The 18,068-nt window shown below is 43.9% G+C and overlaps 1 protein-coding gene across 2 annotated transcripts in view; it reads right to left on the reverse strand.

Annotated features, from left to right (window-relative positions):
• lcmt1 (leucine carboxyl methyltransferase 1) overlaps positions 1–18,068 on the reverse strand; it is a 70,434-nt gene that overhangs the window by 20,480 nt on the left and 31,886 nt on the right. For both annotated transcript variants that reach the window (XM_078558491.1, XM_078558490.1), the window contains exons 5-7: positions 15,865–15,941; positions 3,489–3,550; positions 2,427–2,529 (exon numbers count right to left, since the gene is read on the reverse strand). In XM_078558491.1, coding sequence (XP_078414617.1) covers positions 2,427–2,529; positions 3,489–3,550; positions 15,865–15,941 — 242 coding nt within the window. The remainder of the gene's footprint in view (positions 1–2,426; positions 2,530–3,488; positions 3,551–15,864; positions 15,942–18,068) is intronic.

Here is an 18,068-nt window from a genome sequence, read left to right on the forward strand (position 1 = left end):
TTTGTACAGTAAGGGCTATGCCAGGCCATGAGGTTACTGACTGTGCTGAAATACATTGCTGATGCTGATAGTCCACACTACTACCAAATGCAGAGTTTTGAGCTGCTAGATTGGTTCTGAATCTGTCTGTTTAGCACAGTGGTGATGTCACACAATACTTTATCTCGACAAGGATTGTGCATTGGTTCTTCCTCCTAATATGGTCATGGAAAGTTGCATCTGTGATAGATAAACTAAAGAGGATAAGGTCACATAGGTTTTTCCCTTGTGTTGGCTCTCTTACCACCTGCCGTAAGCCCAGTCTGACAGCCATGTCCTTCAGGGCACAGCTAGCTCGGTAAGCAGTATGTACTATAGAATCACTCTTTGGTGCTGAACATTAAAGTGACCCACCTCCTAGAGCCCTTCTGTGCCCTTACCACTCTCAATGCTACTCCCAAGTGCTGTTAAACCTGGACAAGCATTGATTCATTGGCTGAGTGAGGTGGCTGTTGGTGGGCAGCAAGAGGTTTCCTTGCCCCTGTTTGGCCTGATGACATGAGGATTCATGCGTTCTGGCATCAATCTTGATGATTACCTGGACCATTCCCCAATAACATTTTATCACGTGCCACTGTCTCTGGTGGCTGTCCTAGTGGCGGGACAGGACATACCTAGGGATGGTGATGGAGGAGTCTGGATGTTGGTGGATAGGTATGATTTTGAGAGTATGGGTAGGTTGGACTGTTGTTGAATAGTCTGTTGGTCAGCTCTCTCATCTTTGGTACAAGTCCCCACATATTAGTGGGGAGGACTTTGGAGGGTTGACTGGGCTGTGTCTACCTTTGTCATATCCATATCCAATGCTTAGGTTGATGCCAGGTGGTATGTCGGTTTTATTCTTACAGTACTTCTTTGCAGTGGTTTGACACAAATCAGTGGCTTGCTGGGCCATTTCAGAAGGCAATAAAAAGTCAACTACATTATTCTGGGTCTGGAGTCACATATAGGCCAGACCAAGTAAGAATAGTAGGTTTCCTTCCCTAAACGACATTAGTGAGCCACTTGGGCTTTTACAAGATTCTGAGCTTCACAACCAACATTACTGTCAGCTTTTATTTGTGATTTATTTTTTAACTTCTTGGAAAAAAACTAAACTGAAATTATTAAATTGTATTAGATTATGAGGAGACAGGCTTGTATTCCCCGAAATATAGAAGGTTAAAATTGAAGACTTTATGATTTTGACAGGAACTGGTAGGAGTAGATAAGAGAAACTGGTGGGAATCTAGGATATGGGAGTATAATTTTAAAATCAGAATCAGGCCATTCAGGAGAGAAGTTAGGAAACACTTCTTCATGCAAAGGGTGGTAAAAGTTGGAACTCTCAGCCACAGTGACAGTAGATGCTACCCGAATTAATACTACATTTGAGATCAATAGGTTTTTGTTAGCTCAAGGGTATTAAGTGATATGGAGCCAAAGTGGGTAAATGGATTTAAGATACAGATCAGTCATGATCTCATTGAATTGCATAATAGGCTTGAGGGGCTGAATGACATACTTCCATTCCTATGCTCTCATTTAGAGGTGGGAGCCACTGTAAGTAAGCAAGGATAGAAGTGTTAGGTGAACAAGACTTGTTGTGGGATAGGACACTGGCAGCAGAGTTTTGGATGAGCTGAAGTTTAGAGTCTGGAGGATGGTGGTTGGTCAGGAGAACATTGTTACCTCAAAACTCAAACATAAGAGGTGATGGTGAGATAGAGCTGGACACCATCAGAATTCATGTGAAAGCTGACCCTGTGTCTTTGGATAATGTCATCACAGAGCTGCATGTACAGAAGGAAAAGGAGGAGGAGAAAAAGATAGATCCATAGGGGACTCCAGAGGTAACGGTTCAGGGGCTGGAGGAAAAACTGTTGCTAGAGATGCTCTGGCTATGATTGGGCAGGTAAAAGTAAAATCAAGCTGCGCAGTGGGCTTTGGGAGAGTGGCGTGATTAACTGTGTCAAAGGCTGCCAATAGTTCAAAACGGAATGTGCACCATGGTCACGATAACAGAGGGCTTCATGCATTACTTTGATTAGGGTTCCTTCATGCTGTGATAGGGAAAAAATCTGGAGAGGTTCAAACATGAAGTTGTGTGAAAGATAAGTCATGGATTTGGGAAACAATGAATTCATGCATTAAAAAAAAGGAAGATTGGGTGGTAGTTTGCAAGTACATATGGTTCAAGGGTAGGATTTTTGATGAAGGGGTGATAATAGTGGTTTTCAAAAGGAGGGGAACAGTTCCTGGGCAATGGGATACAAAAAGATATGCTGCAAAAGGCTACAGAGAGGATGCAGCACAATTACAGTCACATGGAATGTCATTCATGACTGGTTAGAGTTAATGCTGTAGTGGAATAGAATTTAAAGATAACCTAGGAAGGATAAACTTACTTTGTATTTAGGCCAAAATTCTTCAATCTTTCCATTAATACGGGCAGGTCACGGAGATCTTGCCCAATTATGGTGTAACGATCGGAGTCCATGCTATAGCCATCTAGTAAACATGCAAAAAATCTTTTAAAGTGAAAAATCTATCATCATTTACAGAAAGCTACAGTTTTAAGACAAAATTAAAAAGCAAATTATTTTGAATTACAGTATTCTCAAAATGAAAGGGTTGGGAGATGACTCCTTTTAAATACTTTGATTGTAATCCTGAAAGCTAGGTGCTGAAAAACAGACACCTATACATATCTTTACATACTTCTCTAGGCATTTATTTACAAGATATATGCCTATCTTGTAAAGGCATTTATAAGATGCCTTTACATCTTGTATTACATTACAAATATGTAGCTTCCAACACAACCACCAGTTTCAGTCTGTCCCAATTTATACTTCTTTTGAGGAAGCATTATTAAGTGCCCCATTTGAAAGGGGCACTACTGACCCATTGTAACAAAAATAAACCAAAACTTTAAAGGAAACTTCATTCAAATTAAAATGGCATTCCCGGGGTTGATAATGCACTCCAGCAACACCCCCCTCCCCCCACCCCAGTGCAATCACAGAAGGTGTTCCTATTTATTGGAGCGCAGGTTAAGTCTCCAGTTAATGTCCACAATTAATACACAATTAACCCTTTGCTAGACTAAAGAGGTTACAAGAATATTGGAGGTTGCTACCTTATTAAGTTGGGCATGCTGAAGTGTGGCATCCATTTGACACAACATGAACAAGGTACACCATTTATCAGGCTATGCATTCTAAAGGTATATAACTCATGAACCTGGCCACAATTGAGGTACATAACTCATCAGCCTTTGTGGGCTTGCAATGTGGTTCTCAAAAAGGTTAGGTGTACTTGAGATGCACGATTCATTCGCCCAGCTGGACTCAAGGAGAAATTATACCGTTGGACCAAAGATCAGTCTATTTTAGTCATTATTTTACTTCATAAGCCCCATTAAATTTTGAAAGATAAAGAACACAAGTATAATTTTTCTTTCTCACCTATCAGCAGGGTACTACTTGAATGTGTTTCTGTAATTGGCTTTGACAATGGAGGCTTTGTTCTGTAGCAAAGAGCAAATAGAAACATATTGTTTCTTAGCAATCTTATGATGCTTTTCAACTGATTTAAAGTAAAAGGAGGAATTTCAATTGTAAATCACTAATACATAAACATTAAAACACCATTTTTTAATAAAATTTACCCCCTATTTCACATCATTGAATGTAACTAAACAGATCCTTACTTAAAATATCAAAGCAGATACTCAAACTAATGCTCTGGAGAAATGAGTTCAAATCCCAACATAGCAGTCAGGGGCATTTCAATTCCATTAATAAATAAATCTGGAATGATAAGCTAGTTTCAGTAATGATAGTCAAACTACCATTTTGTCATAAAAACCCAACTGGTTCACTGATGTCCTTCAGAGAAGGAAATCTGCCATCCTTACCTGGATTGGCTTATATCTGACTCCAGACCCACGGCAATGTGCTTGACTCTTAACTGGTCTTTACAGCCTAGCAAGCCACTCAACTGCATCAAACCGCAACAGAAAAGTAAAATAAGAATAAAACTGTGAAGACCATCAGGTATCGACCTAGGTACCAGAAACAACAAAAGTACACTCAGCCCAGTTAAACCTGCAAAGTCCTCCTCAGTAACATCTGGGGAGTTTAAGATTGGAGAGCTGTGCCACAGACTATTCAAGCAGCACCCTGACATAGTCAAACTCACTGAATTATCCAATTCAATTACCTGAAGAGAAAAGGCAGGAGAGTGGGACGGGTTGAGTTGCTCTGCAGAGTTGGCACAGACATCATGGGCTGAATGGTTTCCTTCTGCTGTGACCATTCTATGATTCTACTTTGCACCCAATGTCCCAGACTCCTCCATCACCATCCCTAGGTATGTCATGTCCCACTAACAAGACAGACCCACCAGAGGTGGCAGCACAATGGTCTATAATTGGAAGGTGGTGGCCCAGGGAGTCCTTAACATTGCTTTTGGACCCCATGAAGTCTCATGGCATCAGTTCAAACATGGGTGAGGAGGCTTCCTGATGATTACTAACTACCACCTCCCTGAACCAATGAATCAGTGCTCTATGTTGAGTACCACTTGGAAGAAGCACTGAGGAAAGCAAGGACACAGAGTGTACTCTGGGTGGGGGACTTCAGTGTCCAAGAGTGGCCCGGTAGCACCAAGTTGGCTGAGTCCCAAGGGACATTTTTGCCAGATTGGGCCTGCAGCACGTGGTGAGAGAACCAAGAAGGAAAGACCTGCTTGACCTCACCCTCACCAATCTACCTGTTGCATATGTATCTGTTGATGGCAGTATTGGTAGGATTGATCAGAACAGATCTAGCAACTCAAAACTGGATATCCATGAAGCTTTGTGGGCAAGCAGCAGCAGCAGAATTGCATTAAACCACAATCTGTAACCTCATGGCCCAGCATATCCCTCACTAGCATTATCATTCAGGTCAGGGGACTAGCCTGGTTCAATGAGTAGTGTATGTCAAGAGCAGCATTGGGCTGAGTTGGCAACCTGGTGAAGCTACAACACACTACGTGCATGCTATACAGTGGAGGTAGCATGCTATAGACAGAGCTTAGCAGTCTCACAACCAATCAGATCAAAGCTCTATCATGCCATATCCAGTCATGAATGGTGATGAACAATTAACTAGAAGAGAAGGCCCCACAAACATACACTGAACTCTGTCATCATTAAAGATGGGTGTCAATGAAAAAAGACAAGGTTAAGCATTTGCAACCATTTCCAACGAGAAATGCCACGTGAATGATCCATATCAGCCTCTTTCATCACCAAAAATGCCAGTCTTCAGCCAATTTGATTGGCTGTGGTATCAAGAAATGGCTGAAGGCAGTCGATACAGCAAAAGCTATGGGCCCTGACAACATCTATCTGTAGAACTAAAGACTTGTGCTCCAGAATTAGCTGTGCCCCAGCCAACTGTTCCAGTACAGCTCCAACACTGGCATCTACTTAACATGGAAAATTACCCAGTTATGTCCAGACCATAAAAAGCAAGACAAATCCAATCCAGCCCACCCCAGTCTACTCTTATTCATAAACAAAGAGGTGGAAGGTATTGGCGATGGTGCTATCATGTGGCACTTCCGCAGCAAAAACCTGCTTATCAATGCTCAGTTTGGATTCTGCCATAGCCACTCAGCTCCAAATATCATTACAGCCTTGGTCTAAGTATGGATGAAAGAGTTGAATTTCAGAGGGGCGGTCAGAGGGACTGCCAGCAACATCAAAGTAGCATTTGACCAAATGCAGTATGAAAGAGCCCTTGCAAATTTGAAGTCAATGGGAATCGGGCAGGAAAACTCTCCGCTGGTTGGAGTCTTACTTAGCACAAAGGAGGATGGTTGTGGTTGTTGGAGGCTAATCATTTCAGCCCCAGGACATCGCTGCAGGGAGTTCTTCAGGGTAGTGTACTGGACCGAGCATCTTCAGCAGCTACATCAATGACCCTCCCTCCAACAAGGTCAGAAGTGGTGATGTTCAACTCCTCAGATACTGAAGCAGTCTGTGTCCACATGCAGCAATACCTGGACAACATTCAGGCTTAAGATGACAAGTGGCAAGTACCATTTGCACACACAAGTGCTAGGCAATGACCCTTTCCAAGAGCAGAGAATCTAATCATCTATCCTTGACATTCATTGGCATTGCCATCATTAAATACCCCCACCATCAACAGCTTGGCCATTAATACAGACAAGAAACTTATAAACATAAATCCATATAAATACTGTAACTTCAAGTGCAAGGGTCAGAGGCTGGAAATTCTTTGGTAAGTAACTCGCTTCTTGACTCTCCAAAACCTGTCCTCTGTCTACAAGGCAGAAGTCAGGATTCTCGTAGAATATTCTCCACTTGCCTGGATGAGTGCAGCTCTAACAACATTCAAGAAGCTCAACTCTATCCAGGACAAAACAGCCTGCTTGATCAGCACTCCATCTTAAAATGTGTACTAAAATACACTGCAACAACTCGCCAAGGCTCCTTCAACAGCGCCTTCCAAACCAGTGACCTCTACCACCTGGAAGGACAGGGCAGCAGATGCATGGGAACACCACCACTTGCAAGTTCCCCACCAAGCCTCACAACATCCTGACTTGGAACTATATCACCTCTCCTTCACTGTCATTGAGTCCAAGTACTGGAACTCCCTCTCGAATAGCACTGTGGATGTACCTATACTTAATGGAGTGGTTCAAGAAGGCAGCTCAGCACTGCCTTCTCAAGGGCAATAAAATGCTGGCCTTGCCAGCAATGCTCACATTCTAAGAACGAATAAAAAAATTGAACTGACTTGCCTGAATCGAACTGTACTACAAACTGAAAAAGATTGTTAAGTCAATTTCCGTTTAGTCAGTAACTATATTTATTCACAGGCCATCTATACAATAATATTGCAGTCATTTCCAGTTCACCAATTATACTTCCTATAACATTTTTGTCAACATTTAGAATGGAATCTTTCCTAGGAGTGTTTCATCATCCTATTTTGTCAACGGGCTTTGCAAATCAAAGAAAATTGAGAAAAGTGACTTTTATACCTTCCAACTGAAATTTCTAATTGTCCAAAATATAGTTTTTAACTAAACAAAAATATATACTTTATAATAACACAATTGTGATTATTAACTGAATTGCCTTATGTTCTGAATACTTTATCCAATGCTCCAGCGTCTCCAAAAAGTCTAGGTCTGGACTGTATGTTTCCACTGAGGAGTTTAAGGCTGCAAAACCTGCTTTCAGCTGAGAATGTGCAGCGTGAACAATTTTTCTGAATGCATCAGTAGAATTTAGCTAGCCAAATGACAATTCTTTAGAGCGGAATGGCATGATCAACTGTGTTAAATGTTGGAGATAGGTTCAGGAGGGTTAAAGAATATGTTATCATCTCCTTGTACAAGGACCTTGCAAAGGGAAAAAAAGATTGAAATAGGGTGATAATTAGGGAGGCAGGACTGTATCGAGTGTTTTTTTTTAAAGGTAGGGTGATGATGGTGGCTTTGAAAGGGAGGGATAATGCCCAAGGAAAGGGAATCTTTCTGACAATGCCACCTTGTATGGGACCATGGAGAGTTGAGTGAAGAAGGTAAAGGATTTTCCCACTATTGATGTTAAACTAACTGGTGTGCGATCCTCTGATTCGTGTTTCACTCTATTTTTTGAAAAAAAAATAATGGAAGACACTATGTACAGAGGACCAGAAAATATGCCTTACTAGTTCCTTACTTCTTTCCCTGAGAATGCTAGACTACTCAACTGGTGGAAACATTTGGATAATGATTAAAATCATTACTTGACTTGTTTGCACTTTATGGGGACAATCAAAAAGTCTACTGGCCAAAGTGATGCTTGTTTTCCTAAAGAACCTCTAATAACCATAGGAAATAGCGGTTTAGTTGTGTGGAAATAAATTTACTAAGTATATTAGTTCTAATGTAATCTAAATTTCTGATATAGGCTGAAAAGTTGGTCATGCACCCCAATAATGTAAATTACTTTTTCCCCTCTCCCCAACTAGGAGTTACTTGGGCCCTGGGGACAGGCTTGCTGCCAACTACAAATCACAACTATTTTGTTTTCAGGTTTTTCTCTATGACTAATAGGCAGCCAGTCAACATAGTGATATGGTTCCAAAATTCATATTTCATTGCAACAAGAGCTGGTTCTGAAAAGTGAGTGACAGTCCAGTGCTGCTGGTACTATCTGCGAAGTGCACTTGTTATGTTATAATTTTAAATAATTTTATTAATAATAATAATAATATAATTTTAAACTTTGGCTTTATTTTACTAACACATACATGACAACTACTGCCATAGTCAAGAGTAGCAAGCGTTCCCAGATTCAACAATCTGCAACATGATATTCAAGACCCAAGGCTACAATGGATATAGGAAACCAAAGAACTACTGAATAAATCTTGACACATATGAATGATAACCCAGTAAAAGCATGCCTGCTGCAAAAGTGCAGATGGCACAGGACTAGCTCCACACAGTGGACAGAGACAATGGGCGGAATTTTCTGTTTTGCAGACCAAGTGCGGTGGCAGGCAGGATAGTCGGCAAGTTTCCTGATCAGCGGGGCGGGTTCTAATGCCCAGTCTTCCGCTTGAAAACTGATTAATTATGCATCAGTGGGGCAGGCACGGATTCCTCTGCCCGTTGTTACCTCGTGAGGTCTAAGTTCCTGGCGGCATATTTAAGCTACGCCCAAACATGCATTCACTCTCTGCAGGCCAGCTGAGTGGTATGGTCAAACAATATGTCCTTTGGGAGAAGCAAGCCCTGCCTTGATTCAGCCCTAACTCCCTGGTGACTCTCCTCCAGGCCGTACACAAATGCCGAGATGTCCTCTTCCCAAGGGATGGAAACAAGAGGGTGACCAGCCCGATCTCGCCGGCCTGGAAGGAGGTCGCCAGGGAGGTCTATGCCCGTGGCACACAGAAAAGAAACGCACTGCAGTGCAGGAAGAGGATGAATGATTTCATCCGCACTGCCAGGATAAGTAGACGTTTTACTCACTTGAGCCTCACACTCTCATATGATCATCAGGCACTCTAAGGGTTACAGTCCACATGGCCTCAAATACTGTTGGCAGAAGAGACATATGCACTGAATGTCTCACACACACTTTATCACCACCATTTCATGTATCATCCTGCACACTCAACATTTTCTGCCCTCACTGGAGAAGACACAGTACACACAGCCATGCATGCTTCCCAACTTCTCTTCCACCTGTTCTCATCACATTCCATTCCATCTGTCTTCATGCAGGCAAAGCTAGCCCACAGCAAGAGGGAGAGATCCCAGACTGGTGGGGGGACCCCCGAAATATATGAGCTGACTCCATTTGAGGAGGAGGCAGAAGAGTTGGCAGGTAAGGACAGGGATTACTCCTGTGGCGAAGGAGAGATTGGCTTCCCCAGTAAAGCAGTAAGGATGTACCTACCATTAGTTGAACACATCATGACCTTCACAGTGAGTTAAATGTAATGTTGGATTCTGCCTACTTGGGAACTAATTTTATCTTCTCTCTCTTGCAAAAACCACAGCAGCAGCAGGCTGAGATAAACTTCTAGCCAGCTCCCCAGCCCTAGCCCCCAGTTCACCTCAGATGATGGTGTTGAGGACTCACTAGATGTCAAGCTGTCACTGCGTTCACTTTCACCCTCCACCAGCAGAGAGACATAGACTTTGGTGGGTCCTAGATCTAGATTAGCCTTGGGTTCACTATCTGGAGAACACGTCACGGATATGCCTCCCCAGCAGTCAGAGGCAGTGACAGGCCTGGTCTCTGGCACTCGGAGGACTGCTGGAGAATAGGCCCCTGCTGAGTCCGAGCCAGGTGATAAGCCTCTTCAGTCGGCAATTGCACACATACTAGAGGTGCAAAGACAGGCATGGGAACATCAGGCAGAGTTGTCAGAAGCAGTCACCAGACTAGAACAAAGGATGGAGGAATCTTTCCGCGTTTTCTCGGATGTCATGGCTCTGGCATGCGAACGCACTGAGGTCTCCGTGGGAAGGGTGGCAGACGCCTTGGAGACCATGGTCCAGCAGTTTTTCCTGGATTTGCACTAAGACCTGCAGTCCATTGCTCTAGGCATTGGTGCATCCATCAGTGGCTAGGCGAGAGGGGGGTGGGGCACCTTGACCTCCCTCCAGGTGCACCCCTGAGAGAGAGTCAGGCAGGGGTCCTCGGGAACCCAAAGAGTGGAGGAGTGTCTGCTGGTCGCTCTAGGGAAGCCACGCAGGAGACTCCAAGGGTGTCCAGCCATTCTCAATCCCGTGTCTGTGACCCCATCAGCTCCAGCTGCTCAGGCCGAGGAGGGTGCGCCTGCCCCAGAGCAGGACGCACAAAGCAGGCTGGGGCGCTCTGGGCCCCAAGAGGACGCCCAAAGTCATCTCAGACAATGGGGCATACTGGTGACACAGGTGCTCATTCAATATCTCAGGATGTGAATGCCTCTTGCATCTGTTTCTATGTGCCATCTTATCTCAACGGTGACTGAAAATCCCACTCCTCAATGGTCATGTTAGTCACTTGCCCCTTGTGTCATCTAAGGGAGATGTGTGAACCCAGAGCCTGAAAGTGCATGCTCTTTCAAGTCTTGCAGCACACAATTGAATAATGTGCACTCCTGTGTCTTAGAGGGTGACATCTAATGTTGCAGCATCAGAATTGAGCTGTGTCCCTTGAGAGTGTAAAAACACACTTCCTGGATGGACTATGCTTACTGCAACCAAGTCAAAAGCTAAATGACTGCCGAAAGTGTTGTGTGCTGCTGGCAAAAACTGCTAGGTTGCGCGCTGGTATGCTGCCTTTCACATTGCACAGGTGCTACGTGCAGCATTGGATGCAGACCTTTCCATCGCTGATCCTTCATAATCCCTGAGGGTTACTGGTCCCAGGCTGAAAGATGAGCTTGCTTGAGATGTAGACATTTGGAAAGGACTTCCTGATCACTCCCATGCTGCAAGGGGACATGAAATAGGCACTTTTCACCCTGTGTGGATCCTCCTGGAGCCTAGTGGCAATCAGTGTATCATGGGCATGTTTTTCATGTCGTGCCACTGCGATGGCGTCCTCACATGGAACATCGTCATCCTGGCCCTCTTCATGTTCTGTTCTTTCCAAGTCCTCCTCGTCTGAGGAAATCACTGTCTCCTCTATGTCTCCCTCTGGCAAGTGATCTTCCCTTTGAAACACCAGATTATGCAGCTCTGTGGACAGCACTGTAGAGCCCCACCTGAAATTGTCCAAACATCGGAAGCGCATCTTTAGGATGCCAATGGTTTGCCCTATGATGGACCTTGTCACAGAATGTGCCGTCTTGTATCTTTCCTTCGAGGCACTTTGGATGGCGCACAGATGCCATAAGCCAAGTCTTCTGCTGGTATCCCTTGTCAGACAGCAGCCAATCCTATAAGCGCCACGGGCCCTCGAAGATCTATGGCAGCTGGGAGTTACTCAGGACGTAGGAGTCGTGAGAACTCTAAGGGAACCTGGCACAAACATGCATGATTGCACACCAGCTGCACATTGAGGGAGTGGAACATTTTCCTGTTGATGAACATCAGTGACTTGTACCACAGAGCTCTTAAAGTGACATATGTGCAATCGATGGAAGCCTGCACTTGTGGGAGGCCAGAGATCACCACAAATCCCAGAAATCTAGCGGCTTGGCTTGTTTCCTCCATATTGAACTGGATGTAATTATGTGTCTTACTTTTAAGGGCATCCATTGCTTCCCTTCATATATTTATGCATGGAGGACCGAGATATGCCACAAAGGTACCCAGTGGATCCCTGGAACGAGCCGCTTGCAAAGAAATTGAATGCGGCAATCACCTTTACAGCCACTGGCAAGGGATGGCCTCTCAGGCAATGCAGTGTCAGATCCTCTCTAAAAACGTGGCAGATGTGAACCACCACATTTCTTGACAATCAAAAGCTTCTGTGGCACTCTTTCTCGGTCATCTTCAAATATGAGAGTTTTCTTCAGAAAACCCTGGGTCATGCCAGTCACCTCCGTGGGATGGGTCTCATTTCCTCAGCCTCTGGGTCTTCCTGGGGCCCCCCCTGGACCATACACCTCAGGACGAGGCTCTTCTCTAAGCCCTGCCAGACAGCGATGGGCCCTTCTTCTCCTCTTTATTCTGAACACAGCCATCAAGAAGGTAGCACTGTCTGCAGCCTCCGTTTTATACTCCTCCTTCTTCTTGGGGACAGATAGTTCGAACACATGAATACAGCTTAGCCTGCAATGGTCAACCTCTCACACTAGGGCTGAAAACCAGTGTGAACCCCTTGGGCTGTGTTCATTAGATACGTGCCATTCCCAGTTCCACCCTTGCATCTGAGGAACTAATTCAAGGATCATATGTGCCTGACAGCACAATCACAAATAGGACTGGAGAGGGTTGAGCACAGCCATGTGATTTCAGAATCATCCAAGGCATTGTCAGGCTCCTGTATTTGGATTTGAACTCATCCTGCCTTGCACTTTTGGAATCTTTGGAAGCCTTGTGCCCTGGAAGCCATGTCTATTCCACAAACCAATGTGCAGGGTTTCATACCTACGGCTGTACTCCCTTAATGGCGTGATCCCTCTTCCCTTCTCACATTCCTCTGACGACAAAAGTCTCAATGAGACCTACTTAAATGTGACCCCCAAGCCCTAGTGCATTATTGTGTCAAAGCGCACCATGATTTAGCGTTTCCCATTCATTAACTTTTCAATAAGTCTTCATTACTGTTTTCAGCTGAGCCTTGATCTCAATGCTGTCATGTGCAAAAAATCAGGGTGCCCATTTAATGGGCCCATGAGTCCAGCCGTTGACTCCTCCCATCCCCTCCTTGGCAATATTTTCCAGGGGTCCCTTTTAGCTGCGTCATTCTATCGGGCACTCAACAGGGTAATGCTGCACTTTTATTCCAAGACCAGCTTCCAATCTTCCCGTTACCTTGAAAGTCCCTCCGACCATCCCCACGATATGCAGGTAGACCTCCCTCTGGTCGCTCTCCTGCCTCTCCCAGTAACCCTGGAGCCCACTGTAATCGTTGTGGACATTCCTGTCTTCCCCCGAACCCATCACTGTTGATGTCTCCATGCCCCATGTGGACCTCACCCTTCCCCATCTTGAGGCCGTCTGTACGTCACATACCGAGACCACCCCCATCAGAGCTTCAGGTACCCCCTCTCTATTACGTGTTCCCCATCTACAGGCTGCAGATGCCTCCCCGGACCATGACAATACCATCTGCAGCCTAGTATCGAGCCACGCAGCCCCAGGGCCTCAGTGTGTGAGGCATTGACCACGCCTTGCACACAATTCTGTGCACCACCTCCGCAGTGAGGACAGACCTTCCCCATCCCTGGATCATGATGTGCATGCCATGCATAGACCTGGAGCATGAACTGCAGAGCCCAGGAACAGCTTTGATTTCCCACCCCGACAATGTGATCCACAGACCCCCAGGGACTGACTTTGATTTGCCACTGACAATGTGGCCCGAAGAAACATGAGTGACTGCCAATAACCCTCCCGGTTCTATCCAATCACCCCCTCTCCCAGTCCCTGGTCATAAGTCTGTGTGCACCCACTTCCTCTCATGCTTTAAAACCCCCTCCTCCAGTCATGAGTCTGTGCGAAACCCCTCCCTCTTGTCCAAAACTAAACCCAATCCAACCCCCTCGAGTCTACGTCCACTTCTTCCATGTCAGGCTGCAGTTACCTCAGTACCAGTCATTCCTCTGCAAGATACCCTCCCCTCCCTTGCTTCTCATAACCCTACCCGCCCCCAGTCATTCCTCTGCCTACCATCCCCTCAATCCCTCCCTTGGTAATCTGAAACCCACACCCCCTACTACCCCAGCATTCTCCCCGACCACCCCCGATTCCCCAATCTGGTCCTTCCGGGTAGAGTGCAGCCTGCCTGCGTCCCACAACAGTCTCTCCGGGCACAGTGCAACCCTGCCAGCGCACCCCGCCCTGTTCTCGCCTGAGAGGGCAGCTTTGCCAACAGTCAGGAGTCAGAGCAGAGGCGAGAAATGGCAGTGCAGTGGAAGGTAGGCAAACACTGCATATATGTACCTCAAAATCGCCACTGAAAACCACTTTTATCTGGTCGTATATCAGACCAGTTTAATTACCTGATGTGGCACGAGATTAGGAGGGGGGAAACATGATTCCGGCGAGTTGTGATTTTAATGAGCACTCATCACATGCTAATGCCTGCAAATGGCGTTCCCGACATGGATCAGCAGGAAAGTTGGCCCTTCATTAGGCCACCATGAAAGTTCTGAGGGGAAAATTCCAACTTGGTTTCCCGCCAGTGGATATCCGACTTTTGGGCTCAAGCCCAATTTTGTGAACTTACTGATACACTCAGCCCTCACTGCCATCCTTGCGTGCCCATTCCATACACTGACCACCCTCTGCTTAAAATAGTAAAATCTATGTTTTCATCCTTCCTCCTCTCAGTTCAAGGCTATTAATTTTCTGTTCTTTTAAAATTATCATTGCCTGTCTGTCTATCCATATGCATATTGCCTAAGTACTGCTCTTTTTTTGTTTTGTACAATTCAGTGTCTATGCTTAGGTTCAGTACCTGTGAATTACAATCCCTATAATGTAACTGATCTCGATTAAAATAAAGTGGTTTTATCTAACTGTAGCTCTTTCTAATGTAATTACTCCCTCTCTGCAACCAACACTTATATCAGATTGAAATACGTTCTACAAATTGGGTCATCCGTCTTTCATACCAATCTTCACTGCCTATAGCCCCTGATTATAAAAGCCTGTGCAAATTCACTTTGTTTTAAAACTCAACGCTTTAACATACTTTTTTCACAGAGAAGATTTTAGAAATAAGTTATCAAAAATCTTTAAACATAACAGAGGCTCTAACCACAATCTTTCCTTGGATTATGGAAATTATGTCAGGGGTTGCCAATACGATACCTCTGTTCAAAAACAGAAGGAAGAAATCAAGTAACTGACTAGTCAGCCTAACATTGACAGTGGTTAAGCTTCTAGAGGTCACAATATGGAAAAAAAACTCTCACCTACAAATACTAATTAAGGGCAGCCAGAATGGATTTGTAAAAGGCAAGTTGGTTCTTGATGAATTTAGTAGAGTTGTTTGAGGAAATTAGGTGGGTGTTGTGTACGCAAGATATGTGTCATATGGAGGCCTGTTGATAAAAGTTAAGATACATTAATATTAAAGGGAGTGTGGTAGTATTGGTATGAAGTTTACTGAAGTTGATTAGAAAACAATAGTGATTAACAGATGTTTTTCAGGCTGGAGAGATGTAATTACTGGTGTCTCCCAATGTATCTATATATTAAAGATCTTTCATCAGCGTTAATTTCCTGTTGGCATTTTTCATTGTAAATTCCCGCAATGAAAACTGCTTATATAAACTTGTCATATTGTGATGACAGCCTCTCTCCAGTGGAGATACTGCAGTACTACCACTGTTGGAAGCATGTAATTACAGCAAGGCAAGTTTACACAGGCAGTTTCCATTTTAAATGTGGATATGGGAATTTATGGTAGGAATATGAAAATAAGGGCAGAATGTATGACTTTAAAATGGAGACTGAATTACATCTTCAAACCATGTTTTAATAATCCCTCACCCTGCATCCCTGAAAAGTGGAAAACCAGGTTGCACCATGCCATGACATATCACATTTGTACATTGTTATGCTGTGTCAATTCATCTGTTGTACCCACTCTTGAAGAAATTTGAAATTGCAAATGAAGTTGGTGATTTAATAATCAAAGGAACTTACTTGATCAAGTGTATTTTTCTCAAGACAATCATTGGAAAGTCAATTTCAAAGTATTTTTTTGGAAGCAAGTTTTGATCCTGGAAAATAAATTATAATATCAGGTAAACAGAAAATTAATATGGAAAATAATTTTGCAAAGCTTTACTTCTTAAGTAGTTGACGATATCAGGCAAACAAAACTTACCATTCAGGCTTTCTCCCAACATTTAACTCATGTTCAAGGCACAAAATCTAATTTCCATATTCAGTTCTTCTATAGACTGAAACTCGCAACTTTAAATATGAAATGAATGAGACAGGACTAACAATTTACAGTCATGAAATTCTCCAGCAGAGCCTATACTGGCTACCCATCATATTCCCCTTTCTACAGTATATTAAATGTTAGTATTTTCACATACTATCATTTAGGACTATTTCAAGCAGCCCAATGGCACCAAACTAAAATACATGCTATTAAGTGTATTCCCAAAGTGTATTCCCTAATACAAATGATCTATTCAAACTAAAGTTGTATGCGAGTTACATTAAAATTTGATCTTCATGGTCAATGATACAACCTTAACTTATAGTGCCCAATTGAAGTTGATTTTAAATTTGCATTATTCTATTTAAAATTATGGCAAAAATGGGATGTACTATCAAAATGCTCCCACTTGGGGCATGATGGAGCTATGAGGAGGACACAAAAGAGGCTGTAAGGAGATATAGACAGGTTAAGTGAATGGGCAGCAAGATGGCAGATGGGGAATAAAATATGGGGGAAGTGTGAAGTTATTCGCTTTGGTACTAACGATAGAAAAACAGAATATTTTTGAAAAGACATGAAACTTTTAATTGTTGACCCAAAAGCCAAATACTGTGGGTGCTGAAAATCTGAAATTAAATCAGAAAATGCTAGAAATACTCAGGCAGGTCTGGCAGCATCAGTTGTGATGAAAGATCATGATCGAAAATGTTAACCGTATTTCTCTTTCCACAGATGCTGCCAGACCTGAGTATTTCCAGCAATATCTGATTTTATTTTAAATGTTGATGTTGAGAGAGACTTGGGTGTATTCAAGGAACACAGTCATCATGCAGGTATAGCAAGCAATTAGCAAATGGCATGTTGACCTTTACTGCAAGGGGATTGAAGTATAAGGACATCTTACAACAGTTTTATGGGCTTTGGTGAGACCACACTTGGAGTGCTGTGCACAGTTTTGGTCACTATATCTAATGGAGGATATACTTGCCTTGGAGACAGTACAGTCAAGGATCACTAAATTGGTTTCTGGGAAGAGAGGGTTGTAAATTGGGTCCATACTTTCTAGAGTTTAGAAGAATGAGATATGATTTCATTGAAAAATACAAGAGTCTGAGGGGCCTTTATAGAGTAGACACTGAGCAGTTGTTTCCCTGGCCGGGGGATCTAGAAAATGGGGCACAGACTCAGGATAAGGAATTGATCATTTAGGACCGAGATGAGGACAAATTTCTTCACTCGGAGGGTTGTGAATATTTACCCCAGAGGGTTGTGGAGGCCCCGTTTTTGAGATCAAGGCAGATGGATAGACTTTAGGTCTCTCAGAAAATCAAAGGATATAGGGAATGGGCAAGAAAGTGGAGATGAAGTAGATGATCAGTCATAAGTGTATTGAATGGCAGAGCAAGCTCAAGAGGTCAGATTGTCTCCTCCTGCTCCTATTCCTTATGTTCGCATCACTGTCTGGGTAAAGAAGCTTTTTTGGAATTGTGATTTTATTTCTTGGTAACCATCTTATATTGATCTTCCCCAAAAGTAGAAACACTGGGTAGATTTTTCAGCTCCAATGATTGTGTGTGGTGGCGGGCAGAAAAGGTGGCTTGGCTGCCGCCAGCTGGCGTGTTGTTGCGCCGTACTGTCTGCTTTTTAGCTCATTATGTATGCATAAATGTGCAGCATGCTGTAGCTCATGGCAGGGCGGGGTTGGGATTCGTCCGCCTCGATGTTATCTCATCAGTTCATATTTCCGGGCACCATGTTTAAATGGCACCCATGCACACATTCATTCCCTGCAGTCCTGGACATGGTCATGGTGAGTGATGGCCCTTGGAAGAGACAAATGCTGTGCATCCAAGTTCAGCGACAAGGCACTGATGGCACTGCTCCAGGCAACTGAGGACCTGCAAGAGATCCTTTACCCCAGTGATAGGAGCTGAAGGTCCACCAACCTCACTAC

The sequence above is a fragment of the Cetorhinus maximus genome, chromosome 15 (genome assembly GCF_964194155.1).
Source record: "Cetorhinus maximus chromosome 15, sCetMax3.hap1.1, whole genome shotgun sequence".
Taxonomy (NCBI): Eukaryota; Metazoa; Chordata; class Chondrichthyes; order Lamniformes; family Cetorhinidae; genus Cetorhinus; species Cetorhinus maximus.